This window comes from Quercus robur, chromosome 2 (genome assembly GCF_932294415.1).
Source record: "Quercus robur chromosome 2, dhQueRobu3.1, whole genome shotgun sequence".
Lineage (NCBI taxonomy): Eukaryota > Viridiplantae > Streptophyta > Magnoliopsida > Fagales > Fagaceae > Quercus > Quercus robur.
The window spans coordinates 58,387,510-58,409,707 of NC_065535.1; the positions used below are offsets into that span (position 1 = coordinate 58,387,510).

General features: G+C 36.4%; 3 protein-coding genes across 4 annotated transcripts; 2 read left to right on the forward strand and 1 right to left on the reverse strand.

The window, feature by feature from the left end:
• The first annotated feature begins 3,836 nt into the window (after positions 1-3,836).
• On the forward strand, positions 3,837-6,354 carry LOC126701215 (uncharacterized). Its single transcript, XM_050399328.1, has 4 exons — positions 3,837-5,346; positions 5,557-5,705; positions 5,896-5,955; positions 6,049-6,354. The coding sequence occupies exons 1-4, from the start codon at positions 3,837-3,839 to the stop codon at positions 6,352-6,354; spliced, it is 2,025 nt and encodes a 674-aa protein (XP_050255285.1).
• Positions 6,355-9,114: 2,760 nt separating this feature from the next.
• Positions 9,115-16,900, forward strand: LOC126714193 (single myb histone 4-like). The gene is made up of 6 exons (XM_050414226.1): positions 9,115-9,427; positions 12,559-12,770; positions 14,542-14,626; positions 14,935-15,018; positions 16,196-16,484; positions 16,569-16,900. Exons 1-6 carry the CDS (start codon positions 9,278-9,280, stop codon positions 16,598-16,600), a joined length of 852 nt encoding a protein of 283 aa, XP_050270183.1. The 5' UTR covers positions 9,115-9,277; the 3' UTR covers positions 16,601-16,900.
• Positions 16,901-19,550: 2,650 nt separating this feature from the next.
• On the reverse strand, positions 19,551-21,941 carry LOC126714194 (glycylpeptide N-tetradecanoyltransferase 1). 2 transcript variants are annotated; one of them, XM_050414229.1, is made up of 3 exons: positions 21,681-21,941; positions 21,592-21,631; positions 19,551-21,290 (listed from the first exon to the last, which is right to left on the reverse strand). In XM_050414229.1, exon 3 carries the CDS (start codon positions 21,230-21,232, stop codon positions 19,931-19,933), a length of 1,302 nt encoding a protein of 433 aa, XP_050270186.1. In that variant the 5' UTR covers positions 21,233-21,290; positions 21,592-21,631; positions 21,681-21,941; the 3' UTR covers positions 19,551-19,930. The 2 variants fall into 2 exon arrangements, with proteins under 2 accessions (XP_050270186.1, XP_050270185.1); XM_050414228.1 differs by having other exon boundaries at positions 21,592-21,941.
• Positions 21,942-22,198: the final 257 nt, after the last annotated feature.

The following is a 22,198-nucleotide window of genomic DNA, read 5'->3' on the forward strand; positions in this document are numbered from 1 at the left end:
GAAGGACAATTTTAGTAGGTATCCAATGTTGTCCAAAGTGGCTAAGGATGTGCTGGCTGTACTAGTTTCGACTGTTGCATCTGAGTCAGCATTCAGCACCGGAGGCCGCATTGTTGATCCATTTCGAAGTTCTCTCTCTCCTCTCATGGTTCAAAACCTTGTATGTGCACAAAATTGGCTTCAAGCCACAGTACCAATTTCTCATCGCCAATCAAGGGATGAGGTTGAGGCATTGGAGGAGGAATTTCATGATTTAGGTAATATGTTTAAATTCTAGAACCTATAGTCTATGTCTCATGTTCAAACAAAATTTAATATGTTGTATTTATTTCCTTTTCTTTTCTAGTTTTAAATCAACAGTCATCATCAAGTGCATCAGCAAGTACCAGCTCCAAATTGGGTTCTAGCTCAGGCAAACGACCCATAATTAGTGTTGAAGATTGATAACTGACATGGTATGTTACTGCCTTTGGCCTCTTACTGTTATAAGCTTGCTAGCTTGCTGCCCTTTATATTTGGTCTTGTATTTAGTAGTAATGTATTATTTGTTAAATATTTTTTTGTCTTTTGTAGGCGGAATCACTTATTTTGTAAAAGAGGCAGAACCTTTTGGGAACATTTTGGAAGCTTTTTTGTAAATTGCTTTTCTAACAATACTAGTCTTAATGCTTGTAGGAAAGAAATCCTAGGAATCATATAGGTTTTCTTTTCTATTAGTTATAAGCTTGAGAATTTGTCATTTAATGTTTGGGAAAAGCTATTTTTTTTGGAAATACCTGTGGTATTTTATAATTTGTAATTAATTATATTACTGGGAACATTGTATAGCCAGCAAGGTTGCTGCCTTATGATTTACTGCCTTGTGGAAACATTGATTTTACTGCCTTCTTATAATTAATCACTTGTTGTGTGGTTGTTGGAATGGAAATACACGTTTTGTGTATTGTTTTGCTATTTTGTCCAGGTTATTTGTTGTGGTAATTTTTGGGTAGTCAATGTGGCTGTTTAACAAGTCACAGGTGGTGAAAATAGGATTTTGTGTGTTACTTGTGTTGTGCTCTTTGTTTAGGTTTTACAATATATATTGATGAGTTTAGTTTTTGTGGTCCATGTGTGGATGCTGAACAGATGTTGTAAAAATAGGTTTATTTTGTGTTGTTGTGGAGTATTTTGTTCAGGATATTTAATGCTTAACAGGTGGTAGAAATTGGCTTATTTTGTGACCTTTAGTGAGGTTATTTTTCCAGGAAGTTTTTGTTCTAAAGGCCCAATATATTTGGAAGTGAAGTTGCTTAATTTAAGTTTAGTTGAAAGCCCCATTTTTTTAAAAAAGTTAGGGAAAACGGAGGCCCAATCTGTTTTATATGGAAAGTTCAAAAATTATGACACCCAAATAATTTTTAAAACTGCCAACTCCTTAATTTGGACTAAAAGGGCTGATAAAATTTTACCAACAAAAATTTCATAGAAGTTCAAAAACTGGGCCCATATTAATGGCCCAACCCGCCTAACCGACAACTCCGACCCGCCCATCCGGTGACCCGAAGCACCGGATCCGACCCGACTATTCGGTCAAATACGGGTCTAAGATCCATCCACCTGATTCAAACGGGTCGAGTTCAATTCAAGCCCAAACCCGAACCGACCCGACTCGTGGATAGGCCTAACATGAACAATGCAATCAAGCATATGAACAGTAATTTTAAAAGTGAATAGTAACTGAAAAATGATTTTTTATTGTTTTCAGCAAAATAAGCGGTATTCAAATGCACACTAAAAGGATAAGCCAATGGATAACAAATTTTTTATGCTAGACTTTCTCACGACAATTATGCTTCAAGTCATATTTCTTTTGTTACATAATTGTATATGCTTCGAGTATCACTAATGGAGTGATGGTCCTAATGCAATTTTTTTGTGTCTATAGACTTTCTCAAGACAATTGTGCTCCAGGTCACTTACCAATGTCCTTTACAATGTTGTGCTTCAAGTCGTATTTTGTCATTATATAATTTTCTATGCTTCAGGCATCACTAATGGAGTGGTGGTTTTAATGCAATAATAATCTCATACATGATATATATGCATTGGATGAAAAATTATCTTATGAGACCATCTCATAAGATACCTTCTCTCATTAGAGAGAGGGGAATAATATATATAATACATGAGATAGCTTTTTGGTCTAAGGTATGATATGAGGTATTTGCTCATCAAAAAAAAAAAAAAAAAAAAAAGATATGAGGTATTTGGTTCCATTTTGTTTTTTTACAATGAATGGGAGAGAAGAGAATGACTCAAACCTAACTGCTAGAATAAATGGAGCTATGTTAGCAAGTTACAATACTCTTGCATGTTTGATAGAATATTGTTAAAAAAATAAAAAATAAAAATTAATAGTTTATTCTATTAGTAGTATTTTTTATAAAAATCATAATTTTGATTAAATGGTGATTAAAGTCTCTACAATTATTGTGCCATGTAGGGTCCTTGGGCCTAGAAGTGCATTATTTATTCATATGTTGGGCCTGTGGCCCAAGTCGAGAACAAAGATCCGTCCGGGGATGAGATGTCTTCGTCAAAGGAAATTGCACTGATGAATAAAAGGTGGGTTTAGTCCTAAAGGCTCTGGAAAGTGTGTCGAGGATGAAAACTACTCGGCCGAGGTCCTGAAAAATGGATTGACAACAAAGATGGCAATCCCTGAAATTCTTTTGGGGTGGACACACACTGCAGAGATATGAGATAAGGATGAACCCCAAAATATCTGGGGATAAAGCTGCTGCCTCCGCATTAAATGCATTGCAGCTAATCCCTTGGCCGCATTAATGTAGAAGTGATACCTGAACAGTGTATTTCAGTCTTACAACTACTACTTGAAGACTTATGAGAAAGATTGATGGGACAAGTATCAGTCCTAACCATCTAGCATACAGATGGATGGTTGAGGTGAAAAGGGAGGGGAGTATAAAAGAAGAGGAGAAAGAACAATGAAGGGGATCGGAAATTAGAGAGAAGAAATACTATAGCAATCCCTAATCAAATTTGTAACACTTTTTAAGAACATTATATTAGAACTATTGTCCTCGGATTTCGCCGAGGACGTTCTTTCTTCATTTCATAATAGTCCATTTTTATCTTTTTGTCATCAAACCTAACTATAACTTTGTTTGATTAACTAAAGCCCAGTGTTTTAACCCATTCCTCTACAAATTCATTGTTTTTGGCCTCTGGTGCCAAAGTCCGTCCACATGATGGGCTAGGAATTCAAGTTCGAGTCCTTACAATTGGCGTCGGCTGTGGGAATATTGGTGCAATAGTGAGTTAGACACTCAACGATGGTAGGATCAGGTCCAAATCTAGCAGAATCTATGGGCTCTCAGCATTAAGATCATTTTCGTGAACATGAGCGAAATAGAGATCGGAAGGGAAGTATGCACACTACACACACCAACAAAAGTCAGTCTTGAGGTAAAAACCATATCTCTCATGAGGAAAATGCCAGAAACATGCAGAGGGAGATTGATCACCTAAAGAGAAGCTTACGCCATGAACGCAAAAGGCGAGCTCCCTCCAACTCTGACTACTCTTCTGATGATGAGGAGGATCAAGACTATAGGCAAAGGTCAAGAACTCCCCCTAGTGAATCTTTCTTGTATGACGAAGATTACTACCGTAGTCGCAGAAACAACAATTCGTCTTTGAGAGGCCTGGTGAATGATGCTATGAATAAAGCACTCAACCAAGTTTCTAAATCACCCTTCACCTACTGGATTGAGGAAGAAAGATTTCCTCGGCAGTTCACTTAACCCATCTTCACCTTGTATATTAGCAGAATGGACCCTGTTGAACACGTCAGCCACTTTAATCAAAAGATGGTAGTACACTCTAAGAACAAAGCCTTGATGTGCAAGGTTTTTCCATCCAGTTTAGGGCTTGTGGCGATGAGGTGGTTTAATGGTCTGAGGGCAGGATCCATCAATTCGTTTAAGGAACTCACCCAGATGTTTGGGTCCCGTTTTATTACATGCAGTAAGGTGTCTCGTCCTTTGGCTTCTTTGTTATCTCTATCCATGAGAGAGGGTGAAACTCTGAAAACATACTTGGACCGATATTGGGAGATGTTTAACAAGATAGAGGGCAATTTTAAGGACGTGGCCATCAGTACTTTCAAGCTCGGCTTGCTTGTAGGACACGGTCTAAGGAAGTCTTTGACAGGAAAACCTGTCACCAGTATTCTTCAATTAATGGATCAGATTGACAAGTATAAGAGGGTTGAGGAAGACCAGTTGCAAGATAAGGGGAAGGGTAAGGTTATCCCTCAAGAGATGAAGGATTTCAGGTCGGAACGTTATAACAATAACAAACCCCGGCGATATTTTGCCGGACAATCTGGACTTGCAGCCCCACAAGTAGTAAACACCGTGTTTCGAAAACCGGTGCATCAAGTTTTGGAGAAGGTCAAGAACAAGCCGTATTTTAAATGGCCGAACAAGATGAGTGGAGATCCTTCAAGGTGTAATCAAAGCCTCCATTGCCAATATCATCAGAACCAAGGACATACCACTGAAAATTGTCGAACATTATGGAACCATCTGGAACAATTGGTTAAGGAGGGGAAACTGCAACAATTTTTGTACCGACCCAATGGACAAGGAGACCAGTCAAGGTCACAGGGCCCGGGAAGTGCTTCTTCAAGGCCATCATTGGGCACAATCAATGTTATATTTGATGCACTTGGAAGGACTGGCTCTCAACCCGCCAGGGTGATGTCTGTGGCCAAGTCGCCAACCGAGGACTTAAACTCCAAGTCGAAGAGAGCTAGATTAGAGATTCGACCTTCATTGAGTTTCTCGGATAAAGATAAGATCGGAACTATCCAACCACATGGTGACGCTTTAGTGGTCACCCTTTGTATAGGGGGGTATGATGTGAAGAGGGTAATGGTGGATCAAGGCAGTTGTGTAGAAGTCATGTATCCTGACTTATACAAAGGATTGAACTTGAAACTTGAAGACCTGACAGCTTACGATTCGCCTTTGGCGGGTTTTGATGGAAAACTTGTTGCCTCGAAGGGTCAAATTAGATTACCAGTGCAAGCCGGTTCAGAATTGGTCAAAGTGGATTTCATAGTGGTGGATGCATACTCCCCCTATACGGCCATTGTTGCTAGACCCTGGCTTCACACATTGGGTGTCATTTCTTCAACCCTATATCAGAAGGTTAAGTATCTGTCTGGAGACCGGGTTGAGGAACTAGTAGGGAACCAAAATATGGCTAGACAGTGCCTCGTGTCTGCAATTTTGCATCAACCAGCAGCTGAGTCCTCAGCCATAGTCAAAGAAGGTTTATAGTAGTCAATGTCTCCGGAATTACCAATGAGGGGGCCTACCGAGGATGCCAAATGTGAGGATTTGGAGAAATTCCCCATTGGTGACGATCCAAACAAGTTTTTTCAGGTTGGGGCTTAGCTTCCATCTCGGGAGAAGGAAGAGTTGATAGTTTTTCTTAAAAACAACATTGATGTATTTGCTTGGGATGCTTATGAGGCTCCAGGAGTGGATCCGAACTTTATCTGTCATCATCTAAATGTCAATCCATCTGTTATCCCCAGGAAACAACCACCTCGCCGTTCATCCAAGGAGCATTCGGATGCTGTAAAGGACGAGGTGATGAAACTTAAGCTAGCTGGGGCTATTAAAGAGGTTTTTTTACCTTGAATGGCTGGCTAACACTGCAGTGGTTAAAAAGAAGATAGGAAAGTGGCGTGTATGCGTAGATTTTACAGACTTGAATAAAGCCTGCCCAAAGGACCCTTTCCCTATTCCTCGGATTGATTAGTTAGTGGACGCCACTGTGGGCCACCCTTGAATAAGCTTTTTGGATGCCTTTCAGGGGTATCATCAAATACCTCTAGCCCTGGACGACCAAGAGAGGACAACTTTTGTTACTCCTGTGAGAAACTATCATTATAAAGTGATGCCTTTTTGTTTGAAGAATGCAGGGGCTATCTACCAAAGGATGATGATTAAGATATTTGAACCACAGTTGGGAAAAAACGTTGAGATTTATATTGATGATATGGTAGTAAAAAGCAAGGCAGAGTCTGAGCATGTTAGTGATCTCGGGAATATTTTTGATATCTTGAGGAAGCACAAACTACAACTTAACGCTTCCAAGTGTTCTTTTGGTGTCGGGTTTGGCAAGTTTTTGCGCTACATGGTCACACATCGTGGAATTGAAGTCAATCCCGACCAGATTAAGGCAATCAACAACCTTCAACCACCTCGGAATTCGAAAGAGGTCCTGAAGCTTACAGGAATGACCGCTGCCCTGAACCAGTTCATTTCTTAGTCAGCTGACAGGTGTAGACCTTTCTTTAAATTGTTAAATAAGTGGAAAGGGTTTGAATGGACCGATGAACGTGCCCGGGCTTTCCAGCAGTTAAAAGAATACCTTTCTCGGCCACCGATTATGTCAAGGCTTGAAATGGATGAGGTTCTGTTCGCTTACCTTGCCCTTTTTATAATATATTATAGATAGATAAATGGATGTCAAGTTTTTTAAAAATCATATTTCCCAAATAAAGATTAATTGTTAATATTAAATGATAGTGTCATTGTATATTTGTTAACTACCAACTGTTTTTTTAAGGGATTACCAACTCTTTTAACATCTTCCTCAACCAAAAAAAAAAAAAAAACTCTTTTAAAATAAAATAAGATGTCTTCATTTTATTGATTTTTTTTCTATAAAAATATAAATAGTTTTTTTTTTTAATGACAATTTTTACTCCACCATATCATGGCAAAGTTTGATTAGAAGAAAATGGCAAGATGAAAACCTTGTCATTTCGTAAGGGTTCAATGTCGTTGGAAAGTGGCAAAACAAGCACGAGCAACAACAACCACCCCTAAAACCAAACCAAAAGCAAATCGAGATTAGATCACCAAAGAAATTGTGTATTTGTAGGTTGTGGTAGCGAGCGAGTGGCACCAAAAGATAAAGAGATAGAGAATTAAACTCTTCCTTTGAAAGTTCATAAAGGAATGAAATGAGTAAATCATAAGGGAGTGGAATAAAACCCTATACGTCAAACCGAGCTTGGGCTGAGTTGGAAAATTCTGCAGAAAAGGAAAAACCCTAGCTACATTTTAGATGTTGTTGATGTGTTGTATGTTGAATCTCTTGTGAGATTTAGAGGTGTTTAACTTCATACACACTTAGGGTTATCAAGAACAAGATTATGTCAAGAACTTGATAATTGCTTTAGTTGCTACATAAAGAATTTCAAGAAGATCTAAAACCTTTGATTGGAGTCTCAAAGTCACAAGTGGGAATACTTGTGGTTGTAGTGGATCAAAGAAAGAAGTAGTCCATGGACTCGGAGCTATCACGTGGTCGTAGTAGTAAGTTTTCTACTCAAGGTCGCAATAGGATGTTAGTGGTCTAAGTCTTATTGTACAAATTTCAATTCTTTCATAGTAGATCTGTTTTACCTTGAGGATAGCTAGGTTAAATCCTCCTCAGGTTTTTTACCGATTTAGTTTCCCTGGGTTATCATATCTTGTATTATTTATATTTCTGCATTACTTACATGATATGATTTAATTGTGTTAACCTAGATCTGAATAATTTATCTAAGTAATCACTTGGCTAAATAACTAGGTTAAACAACTTTTGTTTTAAGGAGTCTAAAAATATACAAAAGTATTAAATTTTTGAGGGAAAAGAGAGGTATGAGTTTTCACTTCTACCTATTACATTCCCTCCAACTTAAACTTCTAAATGGTTTATTATCTTACATTAAACTCCAAAATAAGGGAATGAAATTAATATTATTTCAAAATAATTATTTTCATTCAATCCAGATCCCTCCTCCTTGCTAGCAAAAGGTCTAAGAGTATTTTTCCTTGGATTATCTTGCTCTATTACAAAGTGAAGCGACCGAAGAATGTTAGGAACCCATATTTGGGTATAGAATGCATTTAGTTAGTTAGTTATAATTCCAAGCATGTTAATCACATTTAACACATGTTGGAATTATTAATGCACATGGGGAATAATAAGACCATTAGGATAAGGCCATGTGGGCCAATATAATAGTTTTATGGTTCTATAAATTCCTACTTGTAATCACATTTCCATCATTGAAGGATAAACCAATTGCTTAGTGCATTAGTGCATCTCTCTCTCTCTCTTAATCTCTTTCTTTCTCTATGGAATGTGACTATCTCGAATTAAGTCAATTCTCATACAATTTTTATTCATCCCCATTAGGAACTACTAGGTTCCTAACGAAGATTCTTTCCATTTTTTTCATTGAGATTTAGTTTTCCATAATTTATCTTTTAAAATTAGGCTAAAAAGCAAAACTCACCCTCTAAATTTTACCAAAATTCATTTAAGTTCTCTAATATTGTTTTCGTTCATTTTAGTCTTTTAAGTTTTAAGTTTATTTAATTAAGGTATTTCCGTTAACTTCAGTTAATTTTTTTAAAAAGAATTTGAAAACTATTTTTTAATCATCAATTGGATTTAAAATTTTGGATAATTAACCACAACAATTAACAAAAGTAGATTAAGAGGTCTTAATTGAATAAACTTGAAACTTAGAAGACTTAAATAAATAAAGCAGAGTTAAAGGGCTGAAATGAATTATGGTAAAACATAAATGATATGTTTTGCTGTTTAGGCTTAAAATTATATTCTCTCGAATAAAGAAGAATAATACAGAGTAATTAACATTTCTTGTTTCAATGGGTCATGCACTCATGCTAACGGGTGCCCTTAGAATAATGATTAGTAATCTATTTTAGGAAAGTTTTGACACAATTTTTATGGAAAATGAAAAAAACTGTCAAAATATTAATTTTTTTTTTAATTTTTTCATAAAAACTTTCTTTAAATGAATTATTAATCATTACCCTAAAGGGATCCATCAATATTTTCCTTTTTAAATATAGAAATAATAATTAACATCTCTTTCATTTTTTTAGGTTTTTTCTTATGAGGAAAAAATAGTAAACGACAATTTAGCCTTGTGACATGGCAAAGTTTGATTGGAAGAAAATTACGGGACTAAAAACCCTGCCGTTTCGTAAGGGTTCAATGTCGTTGGAAGTGGCACGACAAGAACAAGCAACAGCAGCAACCCTGGAAACGAAACCAAAACCAAAACGAAGCCGATATCAGAGGCAGCACTGAAGAAACCGTGTATTTGACTATTTATAGGCTTTGGAAGCGAGCGAGTGGCACCAAAAAAAGACACAGAGAGATGGGAAACCCGAAACAAAAGTGGACATCGGAGGAAGAAGAAGCTCTACGTGCAGGAGTGGCCAAACACGGCACTGGCAAATGGAAAGACATCCAGAGAGACCCTGAGTTCAATCCTTTCCTTTCTTCTCGCTCCAACATTGATCTCAAGGTCTCTCTCTCTTCTTTCTCCCTCCATTCTATTTATATGTACGTGTTTATGTGTTTTTGTGTTGTGGGTGTTTAATGAACAAACTCTCTCTCTTTCTCCCTCTATTCTATTTATATGTACGTGTTTATGTGTTTTTGTGTTGTGGATTTTTAATGAACAAACAAGAAAAACCCTGAATTTTTATTAGCTGCAACCATAGAACGTGCCTTTTTGATTTATATGCTATTGGGGTCAGACTTATTTTTTATTTTGAGCTCATATATTTGGACCCAGATGAGATTTCTGCAAGTATTATTGCCTGGTTTCATTGTATGTGAAAATCATCAAACCAACACTATTGATTGTTAGTTTAGAGATTGTTTGTTATGCATAACTTGAAGGATTTCTTTTTTTTTTTGGATGAATGGTCTTGAGGATGTTTGACTGATGATGATTATGATAATATTGGGAATGAATTCGATCTTTATTGAATCATAAGCTATGATTTATAGCTCCTCTCAGTGCTACAAGGTAGTCAAAGGCGAAAGATGACTTTAAGGTGCCAAGGCCTTCTATCGCCTGAGGCGACAAAACGGTGCTAGCCTGAGTAAAGCAAGACACTAAATCCTTAATATATTTATTATACTTATAGCACTTGAATCATATGTATCTAGTGTATTAAAATATTATAATGAAGTGTTTTTCAATGTGTTGCATGAAGAAATTATGTCTATCAAATTATTTGAAAAAGGATTAACGTGGTTTAGGCTCTATTAGTTATTCTAATAATAGGTTTACAACAAGATTCTATATAACAATGAGTTTTACAACAAAATTTTGTAAATTAATTTAACTAATAATAGGTTTTATAACATGCCTTTTTAAATTAATAATCTGATAATAGATTTCACAACAAACTTCTATAAAAAAATTAAAATTAAAACACCTGAGGCTCTCACCTTAGTGCCTTTTTCGTTGCTTAAGGCGGTCACCTTGCTCGCCTAGGCTCCAAAGGCAAGCGCCTCAATAAAGGTGCCTCACCTTAAATCCTTTAAAGCACCTTAGTGGTGCCTCGCCTTGCTCGGTGCCTAGGTGAGCACCTGGCTCGCTTTTGATTACAATGCAGTGCTATTGCTCATTGACTTGTATTAACCTTCACAATGATAGTAAGTAAAAGATTATCCTCTTTTTAGTAGGTCTCCTTATAATTAATGATTAGGGTGGAAAGGCACCATGGTGATTATTAGAGAATATTACATATAAGGAAGTGTTGTGGACTATGTAGAAAATTGGTTATGTGATATATGATATATATTTTTGATCATTTCCTTTGTAGAATTTTGAGTCATAAGTCGGCTGTGGCAAAGACTCGAGTTTTTTTTCCCCACCATGCAATATCCGAATGACTGGGATTGTTGAAAGTGTTTCTTTTTAGATGCAGGATAGAAACCTTAATAAGCTCTGATTCCAATTCCAATATAGGATCTTTAGTAATTCAGCAGTAAATTAGATGTCTTGATGAGATCTTGAAGGATTCTTGATTAGGGTTTGATGTTTAAGGGTTAGGCAAAAAAAGATTGAAACTTGTATATGTTGATGGTTGTTTGGTGTTAAAAAAGTGTGTAGAACAAGAAATAAAGATAACACTAGGCAATTACACTTAAGGTAGGAGAAAGCAATAAAAAATTCACAACCTCAAAAATTAAGATCAGCTGCTGGAATTTTTAAAATAAATCTCACTGTCAATGTTATTGACTACGATAAAGCCTTTATGTAGCCATTGCTAAATCCTTTCCTAAAAGGACTAGGACTCATAAAATAACCTATTTCTAGAAAGACCAATACTCTTAATAATAAATAAAAAGTAAAGAACCTCTAAACCACCTAAGAAAAAGGTCTCAAAACACAAAGTAAGAATCATGAGCGTTTGGTACATCCAAGGACAACGCATTCCTGAAAATCTGGGATTTACCATATTACCTTTATTCTAGTAAAATTTGATTAAAACTGTACCAGAGACTTTCTAACTTAATAAACTTAATACTAAGACTCAATAATAACTAAAGTAGCCTATGAAAGGGGCTAAGAAAGTCCCACATCAAATTTAGACCACAGTTCTAGAATCTGTCGATATTTAATCTTATTTTTCTTCAAACATGTCACTATCTGCATCGTCTTTCTCCATTCTGACTTATAATTTAAGACCCATTTATATGACAGTCTCCTAATTGCTCTCTGTTTTGGTATTCTCTTTGGAATTGGATTCGGGAAGATGGTGTCATCAGTTGTTGGTATCAATACAGGGAAGTGGTTTAGACTGCATATTTACATTAATTTTGGTCAGTGAATTGGCTCTACAGCCTTTGAATTTGATGTGAGGTGTCTCAAAAAATTTAAAGTAGTTGTGGAATAGAATGGTTTAACCTCTGGGTCATAAAAGCTTAATGAATTGATAGAGCTTATGGTATTAAGTGAGAAAACACTGGCTTTGTGATTTTTGCTAGCCCCCAGTCTACTTAATAATAAAGCCCATATTTTTGTTAAGCTCATTTGCATGAGCTCAGGCCTGGAAAACTTGTTTTTTAAGTATGCATTTGGATGAGCTTATTTTTGTAAGCTAGTTTTATTTATTTAGATTTTTTGCATAAAAGTGCAGCTGTACTTTGAAAAATGTGATGCCTTAAAAAGCTGTACATTCTATTTTGAGGTGAAAATAAGTTCATTCAAACGAAGGCTAAACCATTTTTATTGATAGGCAGGTTATCAAGGGAGATTAACTCTATCCTGAACTGGCAATTAAGAGTAAGATATGGATTCTGTTTAGTTAGCTACACCCAAAAAGTTAGATTTCAAACCCCCCCACCCCCCCCACCCATATATATATAGAGAGAGAGAGTTGATGGTTGTGGTTTAGTTGGTATCAGTATGTATGAGAGTTTATTTGATGGGCAATTCTGTACCCTGCAGTTTGCTGCAGGTCGTTTAGTTTATACTAATTGTTGAGGATGTTGTGCAACCATATAGTGTAATTTCTTGTGCATTTCTGTTATTATTGGAATGCGGCTTCTTTTTCATCCTAATAAAAAATGGTACCACAGTATGTAAATTTAATATTGCTCGGTATGTGCTCTCATTATTTTCCACATGAGTAGGATAAATGGCGAAACATGAGCGTTAGTGCTGGTGGCCAAGGCCCCCGGGAAAAATCACGGTCATCAAAAGCAAAAGCCAACCCAGATACTCCCACTACTACACCATCCAGTGTGCAGACCTCTGTTGCTGCTTCAGTTGCACATGATACAGCAGCTGATCCAAATGTGGACGATTCTACAAAAAGCTTAACAGATGGGAAAAATGCTTCAAGGTATGGCACCTATTTGTTTCTCTTGCCTTTGATGCTGAAAATCTCTTTCGTCTTTTCATAACCAAAAAAAAATATGCAGGTTACTCCTTGATGCTGTATGGTATACTATGGATATGTGTGGATACCGCTTATTTGCTGAAAATTGAAAACTCATTGCTGAAAACACTGTAGCAAAATATTTTTTATTGCAGAACAGTGCCATGGGAACAGTGCCACGCGTTTTTCATCACTTGGCTGGTCCATGAACAGTGCCATGGGACCAGCCAAGTGAAACGCAAACACACGCAGAAAATCATCTACGCAAACACACACTATGAAGTTTACATTGCATGTATTTGCATGTCTGCTGAGTGATTGGAATTTTTCTGAATGTCAAAAGGTGAGGAATGATGAGTGGGAGAAAGATAGACTTTTAGAATCTTATAAATTTGTGCAACCACTGTGAAGGGCAGTTGGTTAACAAGTCAGGGAAGAAGGGAATGTAGTATATGCATGTTCAAGCCCAATGACTGTTTCGGTTAACCAATAGATATAAGATTGCAAATTGGCAATCAATTCATACTGTAACATAGTCCTTTATTTAAGTAGATAAGAAGTGGGTCGTGTGTCAGCAGATGTCCAAAAATGATTTGTTGCATTTAGGATTCATTGTAAGTAGAGTATGAAAAGAAAATTGTTCTGTAAGTAAAATCTATATAACAAGAGATATTATATCTTGATCCCTTACCTGGACACCTGTGTATCATTCTGCCCACAATAAATTTGCGTAGATTATGGAATGCTATCTTACAAATCCCAATTTAAAATTTCTCTAGTCAATGAAAAACTATAAATGAGGTATAACTGGAAGTTCTGTAGCTACTTGTTGTGGGAACTGCATAGCTGTGTTATCTGGTAAATTCTTTAATTGATGCAGTGATGTAGCCTCATGTCACTATCCTGTTTTGCTGTGCCTTCCATGGGCTTACATAACTCCTCTTCCATGTATTATGATAGGTCAAAACTTAGGGACAATTCTTTAGGTTCCCCAATTATATTCAACCATGTAGTTGCATTAATGCAGCACAATCAGTATTATCTTTCCCTAAGCACAATTAAACCGTGTGAATCATTGACTAATGCAGCCACATGGTTTGATTTAATTTGAGAACTCAAGATACAACATATAAGGAACTGTAACCAAGTTTTACCCATTATGATAATTTTTTTTTTATTAGTAAAAAAAATTCTACTTTTTTCCCCCACCCATCTTATTAGCAGATCTATTAGTTACACCTTTTTTTAAGATTAGAGGATTTCTATGTGAGTAATCACTAAGAGGTTTCATTTCTGAGAATAAGGTGAGGCAAGAGTGTGTTAGAGGAAGTAAAACTAGAAAAATATATATCCCTTTTTTTCACTAAAAAATTTAAGTTAGTCAACTCTGCTCTTGGGCATGAGCATAAATTGCTTAGCCTTTAGGAGTGAATGCCCCTAGATTACCCAGCTATTGGTTCTTGCGGGTGGGATTAGTTTCCTGTAGGTTTTATTCGCTAATGGCGAGTCCAAAGGGCTTTTCGTTAAATAGGTTCCCTAAGTTATCAAAATAAATGGATGAATAAGTTGGTCAACTCACAAATATGAAACCCATGCACAAAGTCATAAAACAGAAACGACTCCTTATTTATGTCCACAATTGCTATGCTGTGTAGTTTACAAATTTCCAATCATTTACAATCTTTTTTCAAATACAAACCTGTTATGTCTAACATATTTTATTATTTGTTACTAGTTATAATGCAATGATTTTTGAAGCACTTTCCACCTTGAACGAGCCAAATGGATTGGACACTAGCAAAATTGTTAGCTTTATTGAGGTATGATTCATTTGCTTTCATGCATGTCATTATTAGTTAATACCATGGAGGAATTTATTTATTTGGTTTACAAAGAAATAACTTAAGATTCTGCTGATGTCAAAAAATTATGCAGGCTTATTATGAAAGAAAATCATTTTTTATGGAGGACCGCACATGCACCATTAACTTTTGAATTTTAGCTTAGCTTTATTATTATTTGACTGATTTTTTTCACCTGCTTCTGTATCATACTTCTGTTATTGTTACTCTGGTTATCATGTTTAATAGAAATTATCACCGTCTTATTTCATAAATAATTATTGCAGCAAAGGCATGAGGTTCCACAAAATTTTAGGAGGCTATTGAGTACAAGGTTGAGAAGGCTTGTTGCACAAGACAAGCTCGAAAAGGTGGTTTAATGCTTTTCATTGCAGATTAATCTCTAATTATTTCACATCATGAATGCCTCTTTCCCCAATTGCTTAATTCATTCGTCCAAGCCTTGCAATTTCAAGCATTATGCTCAAATGTATATATAAAGTTAGAGTCGCTATTTGGTCATGATAACCGCATTATTTCACATCATGAATGCCTCTTCACCAACATTTATTGATGTTCTATCTATTGGCAGTCTTTAATTTGCTTCAGTGCCCGGCTGCCTAGGCTTTAGTTTCTTGCATTTTTTGGTTACCTCATTATGAATGATAATTATTATCTGAAGGTTAGAGAGGAAATCTAAGAAGATATGTGTCGTCCATTATTTCCTAGTCATTCCAGTACCTTCTGGATCTTAGGAACTAAGAGCTAGATATTGCAGTGTGAGGCTTGTAATTTGCCATTAAGGCTTGTCTAGTCTCTGCAATAGATAAGCAGAGGAATCAATGTTTGAGAAACTTCTTCCAACACTGTCAGTTCTTCCAAACCTGGACATTGTTTCAGGTGTGTGCACCAGAAGCAGGTCAGACACCTACGCTCCCTTGGTACTCTGATGGAAGTAACAAAAGAAAACAGTTGATAATGCTTATGTAAAGGAGCCATGTATTAGGAATTTCTCTGTTTTCTCTAGCTTTTGTCATAGAATATAGGATAAGAAACTTATACACAAAATTAGTTGAATATACTTTCTGGGATGTTCATTTGCAATCATTAAATCTCATTTTTTGTGAGCCTAGTGATCTTGCTTTTCTGAACTTTACTTACTAAAGGAGAGAAATGTTCCACAACTGGATGTATAATCACTACATATGGTGAGAAGTTTGCCTTCTTCCCCTCTTCCCCCTCGGTTTCCCTGCTCTACTGTCTGGTGTTACACATATTGAATTACTAGCATGTCCTAATGAAAAGAAATAAATTCTTGTGAACTATGCAACTGAATGCAGAGGCCTACCCACTTTTCCTTTTACCCAAACAAATTGTGGTTTTGGGGGGGTGGGGTGGGAAGTCCATGATGTTAAAGAGGAAGAGAATTTGTTGTAGCACTCGAAAGGGAAAACATAAGCAGAGTTACTCAAGGGTACCCTATCCTAAACTGGTTAATATAGGTTGAGGTGGAATATAAACTGAAGTTATCATATTGTCAAAATGCAGGTCCAAAACTGCTACAAGATGAAAACTGATGTGTCATCTGGGACAAAGACACCTTTACCTACCCCTACCCCAAAACAGGACATCCAGCCTAGGCCGTTGCAGAGCATTGGTTATTTGACCATTGGTGATACAGTAGAAGCAGCAGCAGAGGCTGCTGCCTGCAAGATTGCTGACGCAGAAAACAAATCATTTGTGGCAGCTGAAGCAGTTAAGGAGGCAGAGAGGGTTTCAAAGATGGCTGAAGACACGGATTCCTTCTTACAGCTAGCTAAAGAGATTTTTGAGAAATGTAATAATTCAAAGTCCAGATTCTCACTTATTATGCCATTAATTTCTCACTTACTCTAACTTTATATTTTTATATCCTTGACAGGTTCACGAGGTGAGATCGTGCTTATGGCATGAGATATGGATTTATCATATACCAAACTGGAGGAATGATAACAATGATTAGAATTTGTAAATTTAGATTCCTTTGCTTTTCACATTTTCTTTGGGTGCAGTCAAATAGAGTTTGTTTTATTGTTGGTTGTGCTAAGAATGATACTGCATCCCTTCATAGTAGACCAGGTGATGAGAGAATTGTTAATGTAAGCTACCTGTCTATCGGTCATCACAGGTTTGGATTCTGTAAATTTGTCATTTCTGTCAATGGTAAGGCAGTAATATATGAACAATGGAATGGAAATGATAGAATTATCTTTATTTTATTTTCTTTAAAAAATTTCAAGCCTGATGGACAGTGTAGTTGGCGACTTGGCACTTCTGTTTAATATGTGCCTAAGTATGTGTGGTCCAAAAGGGAGAAAATCTACTATTGTTCAACAAATGCATTTTCATTTTAGTTCCGATTAATCTAAAATGTAATTCCACAAGTTTTAAAATTCGAACCAAACTCAGTGTTGCCACTAGTTCCGCCTTACAGGATTTGGGATATTGAGGGATCACCTGAGCATTGTCATCATCAGCCAACCACTGATTTACTCTATTCAAGTATGTTATAAACTGTGGGGAAAACTGAATAAAAGCAGGCATGGAATGGAAACATGATTACTCTCCTAGACTCGGTACTTTCGAAGATTATACCTCAACTGTCTTTAGCTGCTTGGCCATGAAGCGAGTAATTTACATTGCATGGACTGAACCATTTTATAGACAATCTCTCCAGCTAATGGTAAATATAGATCTCTAGGCAGCTTGTGTTTCAATAATGGAAGATGAAGTTCAAGGTTTTCATGTAACACAGTGCCAATAGGCAGTGGCGAATTTTCTTCTTGTTGCTGTGCAAGCGTAGTATTTGGTGATTAAACCAGGGCCTCCAACAAGAGTAAAATAGGATTTAGATACACACTTGAACCGCATCAAAGATTATTTCACACGCAGCCTTTCAAAGCTTTCCACCATCACATCTTCGGTCAGGTTGCTGCTAAACCAAAACATCTATCTGCCACAGCTTGCCTTGCCACAACCGTAAAGAGTTTGCCAAGCTTTAAAGCTAGGTTGGTCAGTTCAGTTCCGAGGACCTCGATCAAATCAATGTAGTAGTACACTACTAGACTATGGACATTTTAGTTCAACTATCCTCACTCTTTTCGGCTGCGACTTTATCCTAATTCATGTATAAGACTACATGTGTCCTTAACATTATTTGGATACGTATACATCTAGTTAGGTGCTCAAAAAGCTCTTAACTCCCATGTTTAAAAAAAAAAAAAAAAAAATTGTTAGCAATAATTATTTTTTGTAATCTTTTTCTTCTCTTCCCCCTTTAAAGGACAACAACCCCTTTCGTGGAGATCATCAAAAGTAAAATAGTTATAGTTTAAAAGTTTTGAGTGTCTTTCTTTATCGAAACCTCTTCCCCATACATCTATCTAGCCATATCATTAGTTTACAAAGAAGATTGAAAGAAGTTAGCTACTATCCACGTGAGATTCCGTAAACAAGTTTGTCTAACCCTCATATTTGTACTATTTTATTTATAAAGAATATTTTTAAAGTCATCATGACTCTTCCAAGTAAAGGATCAAGTAAAATCCACTGGCTTAGAAGTTCAAAGCAAAATGAATGGGACCTCGAACGGTACTTATAGGTACCTTAGTGTTCTGATTCTTTGATTTTAGAGCAAATTAAGAATCAGGACTTTGCTTACAAGCTTGTTCGCGGCCACAGTAAGCGCCACTGTCGTTCTCTTTCGCCCAAAAAGTGTTTTACATATTACGACGTAATGAGTTGGGGGCAACATGCCATTTGAACAAAATTGACCATTCATGCATGGTGCTTGGCAGGAAAGAGAACTCCAGGACTTCTTTTTTAAAAATTTTTACTTCAATTTGAATTCTGAATGTCTCCTTTGGAGTCATCAATTTGAATTCTGAATGTCTCCTTTGTAATCATCAAGAAGTAACAGTTAAACTACAAAACTTTAGGCAAGAACTCCAAAACTGTTTTATTTTATTTATATTTATTGTACAATAAGAACTGAGGGATTATACTCAAGTGGCCACAGGTTACAATGGTTAAATTCTGATTTTAACTGGCGTCTTGCACCAACTCCTTCCTATTCTTATATATATAATTTTTTTTTTTAAACTCCTTACTGTTCAATAGACATAGGCAAAAAGCACAAAACCTAAGTTATAATTACTCAGTTAAAATACCAAAATCAAACAATGTCATTTCCACATATACAAAAAAGAATGTAGTGATATTAACTAACTTAATAAGCAAGGTCTTATTTACATTAACTTCAGGTCGAGTGGAATTCTTTGTTTTCTCGGGTGATATACAACATTTACTATACTGCAACCAGATTTCTTTAACAAATTAGCATCAATTAAAGCACATATCATAAAATGTCATTTCGAAGCAACCAGAAAATTAACAGCCTCTCCTCCCTCACAAGTCACAACATCCCTACCCTAAATTTTGGCACACATATTTCCTAAAAAATCGATTGAATTTCAAACCGCATATATTAGAAACAACAGGAGCTAATAATGTGCTTCTTGAGTCCTGACCAGGCGAAGATAAAAAAAGAAACCAGTTCTACTCCAACACCTAAAATGAGGAAGTTATTTTGACATGGATCAACCCAAATATCATTTTCTCTGGTGGTAGACAGAGAAGATATATATATTTGATCACCGGAACTAAATTAATTAAAAGTGGGGCTAGAAATTTTGTTTAATATCAAAGAGATTTTATATATATATATATAAAATATGAGATAGATGTTAAAGGCGAGTTATAAGAACACATTTGAAACGAGGATCAAAAGGAACTAAGCCAGAGAAAAAAGAAACAGCACATGCGACAGTATGAAAAGACTGTTAATGGTAGCACAAGACAGAAATAACTCAAAAGCAATCAGCTTGACTCAAAATGTGGACCATGTGTTCACACTGCCAGCTGAATGAATGAACTGCAGATACATGTAGGGGAAAGTGGTGAATAAGATTGAAATTTAAAAAGCACGGGGAGAGATGGAATGAGAAAAAAATGAAATATCTCAACAATATTCAGTCCAGAGACCACTTTTTTCTTTCAAATAAATATATCAAGAACAATAAGCATTGCCAACAACGTTGTCTTATTACCAAAGCATATCAGACATTGGATGTCATTGCATCCGTTCTCTCGCATGTGCAGCAAATTCTCGTCTCTGTTGATGCAGAGGAAGAAAACGAATGAGGCCAGCAAACTAAACCGATACCAAAACTGAAACATATGAAACTACAAAAGCACAAGACCAAGTTCAGATGGCTTCAATGCACGCCTAATCCGGTAGTTATAAAGATAGTAGTGAAGTTGCCCGTCTCCTGGTCCAAATTTCAGTTCTTTCAGGAAAGACTCATTCTGCATGACGTCCAATGCATTGAAAACATCATAATCCTTTTGTTTTGCTACAATAAGAGCATCATTCATCAATTGAAGCAACGGAGTCTTTGTGGAGACATTATAGTAAGAATATGCTGCTTTCAAAGTCGAGTAAGTCTGATTGCCAAGGATAGACGAAGGAAGCGTGTAGAAGCTGCAGAAATCAGTGATCTCATGAGTCTCGGGGCTCTCAACCAAGTAACTATCCACCACATTCTCACTTGGAAGAAGCCAATGCTCCACATCATCTTCGTCAAAATCAGGTGCAACCACAAACTGGCTCAAGTAGTTCCTAAGCAACCGAGTAACAGCAGGAACATCTCTAAGTTCCATTTTTCTAAATCCAGGGGTCACTGGTGAATCTGGTAACTTGTAAAGTTTTATGGTTCGGCTCATTGTCATCCTTGCGCCAAGCCTTGAAAACCCAACATCAATGAGCTTCTTTGGGTTCAAAGACCTATGCCAATATTGGCAAGTTGTAATTGGCGTTGGAAGAACGACTCCGGCTGTGTAAGCTGCTTGCCAAATATTCTCCAAGTGAACTCTCCTAGTGACTTCCTTGATCATAACAGGTGCAAGCCTCTTCGATCTAAGCTTCTTATGAACACACAAGAAATTAATCTCAGCCATTCTGACAACCTCATCACGAACCCGAATTCTGGCAGGGACACCAGTAATAAAAGCAACCAGTTTCTTTGAAGATTTGGCACGAACACCAATATGCCAGCTCCTGAAATAACTAGGAGGACGCAGTGCCCACCTAAGAAATTCCTTGGAGTAATTGAATCTAAACATGTTCTCATCATCCTCAACATAATTATTCTTCAACAAATTGTAAACCTCAAGGCAAGTCTCCTCAGAGTCCATGTCACACGTGGTCCATTCATAGGAACTTGGGAGATTATAAGGTTCTTGTTTGACTTCAGATAATGGCGTCGGGGGCTCAATCGGGCCCTCGGGCAAACTCGAGTCGCCAACCTCCTTGAATTGTCCAACAGGCTGTGTTTCCCAAAACTTATGCTTCTTGAGGGACATTGAGTCTTGGAATTTTCTTACTATAGTTTCCAATGAGCTATCATCCCTAGCAAGTGGGTTTGCATCAGAATCATTATCTGGGTTCTCTTTAGGAGACCCACTAGGAGATTTGTTATCACCCATCTCAACAATTCTTTCAATAACAATTATAAACCCAGAAATGTGATTAATAACCAAACCCCTAACAATGAAGAAAACAAACCCAATTATGATCGGAAACTGAATCAGCAACAATCAAATATATAAAACCCAATAAACATGTTACAAAATAAAAATAAATAAATAAATAAACCAAACAATAGTATTTCCTAATGTAAAAACAACATTAACTTAAAACCCAGATAATGTTTTGTTTAATTTTCATTTTTCTTATTGCTCTAGACAACCTAAGACACCAAAAATTTCATTTCCCATGAATAATAGAAAACATAATAGATCTATTAAAGAAAACACGATAACTTGCAAGATAATACATAACATACAAGTTTCACTGGCGAGGTTGCTGGAGCTTTAAAGCGACGAAGATCTTGAAAACAACGTTGTGGTTTTCAAATTCCTTTGGTTCCTTCGGAGGAGACGAAATGGGAATTGTTAGGGTTTTTTGGTGGAGGCGGCTTTGGAGATACCGATAGCTTTGGAAAACACGACGAGAGTACTGTGTGGTTTTTGGGTTTGGGTTTGGGTTTTCATGTGCGTCGCTCTGCTTTCTCTTTTCTTTATTCAAGGGAATACCACTGACATCCTTGGGGGTTTTCAGTATTATCGAATGTGTCGACTGTCTTCTGAAATTTGCGAAATAACTTGATTGCTGTTTTTACACCGTTTGGTAAGGAACGCTGTTTACTTGCTATGAAAATACATGCGGGTGAAAAAACTAAACATCTCCTAAATCCTTTAACTTTTTTTTTTTTTTTAAATGAAAAAATTAAACCTCTAACTTTGTCCTCGTTTCAATCAAGTCTTTGAATTGTTACTTGATTGTTATATTTATTTAGGTTAAATTACGTATTTGGTCTATATTTTTTTATACATAATTTCAATTTGGTTTGTAACTTTTTCAATTATGTCAATTTGGTCTTTAACTTTTCA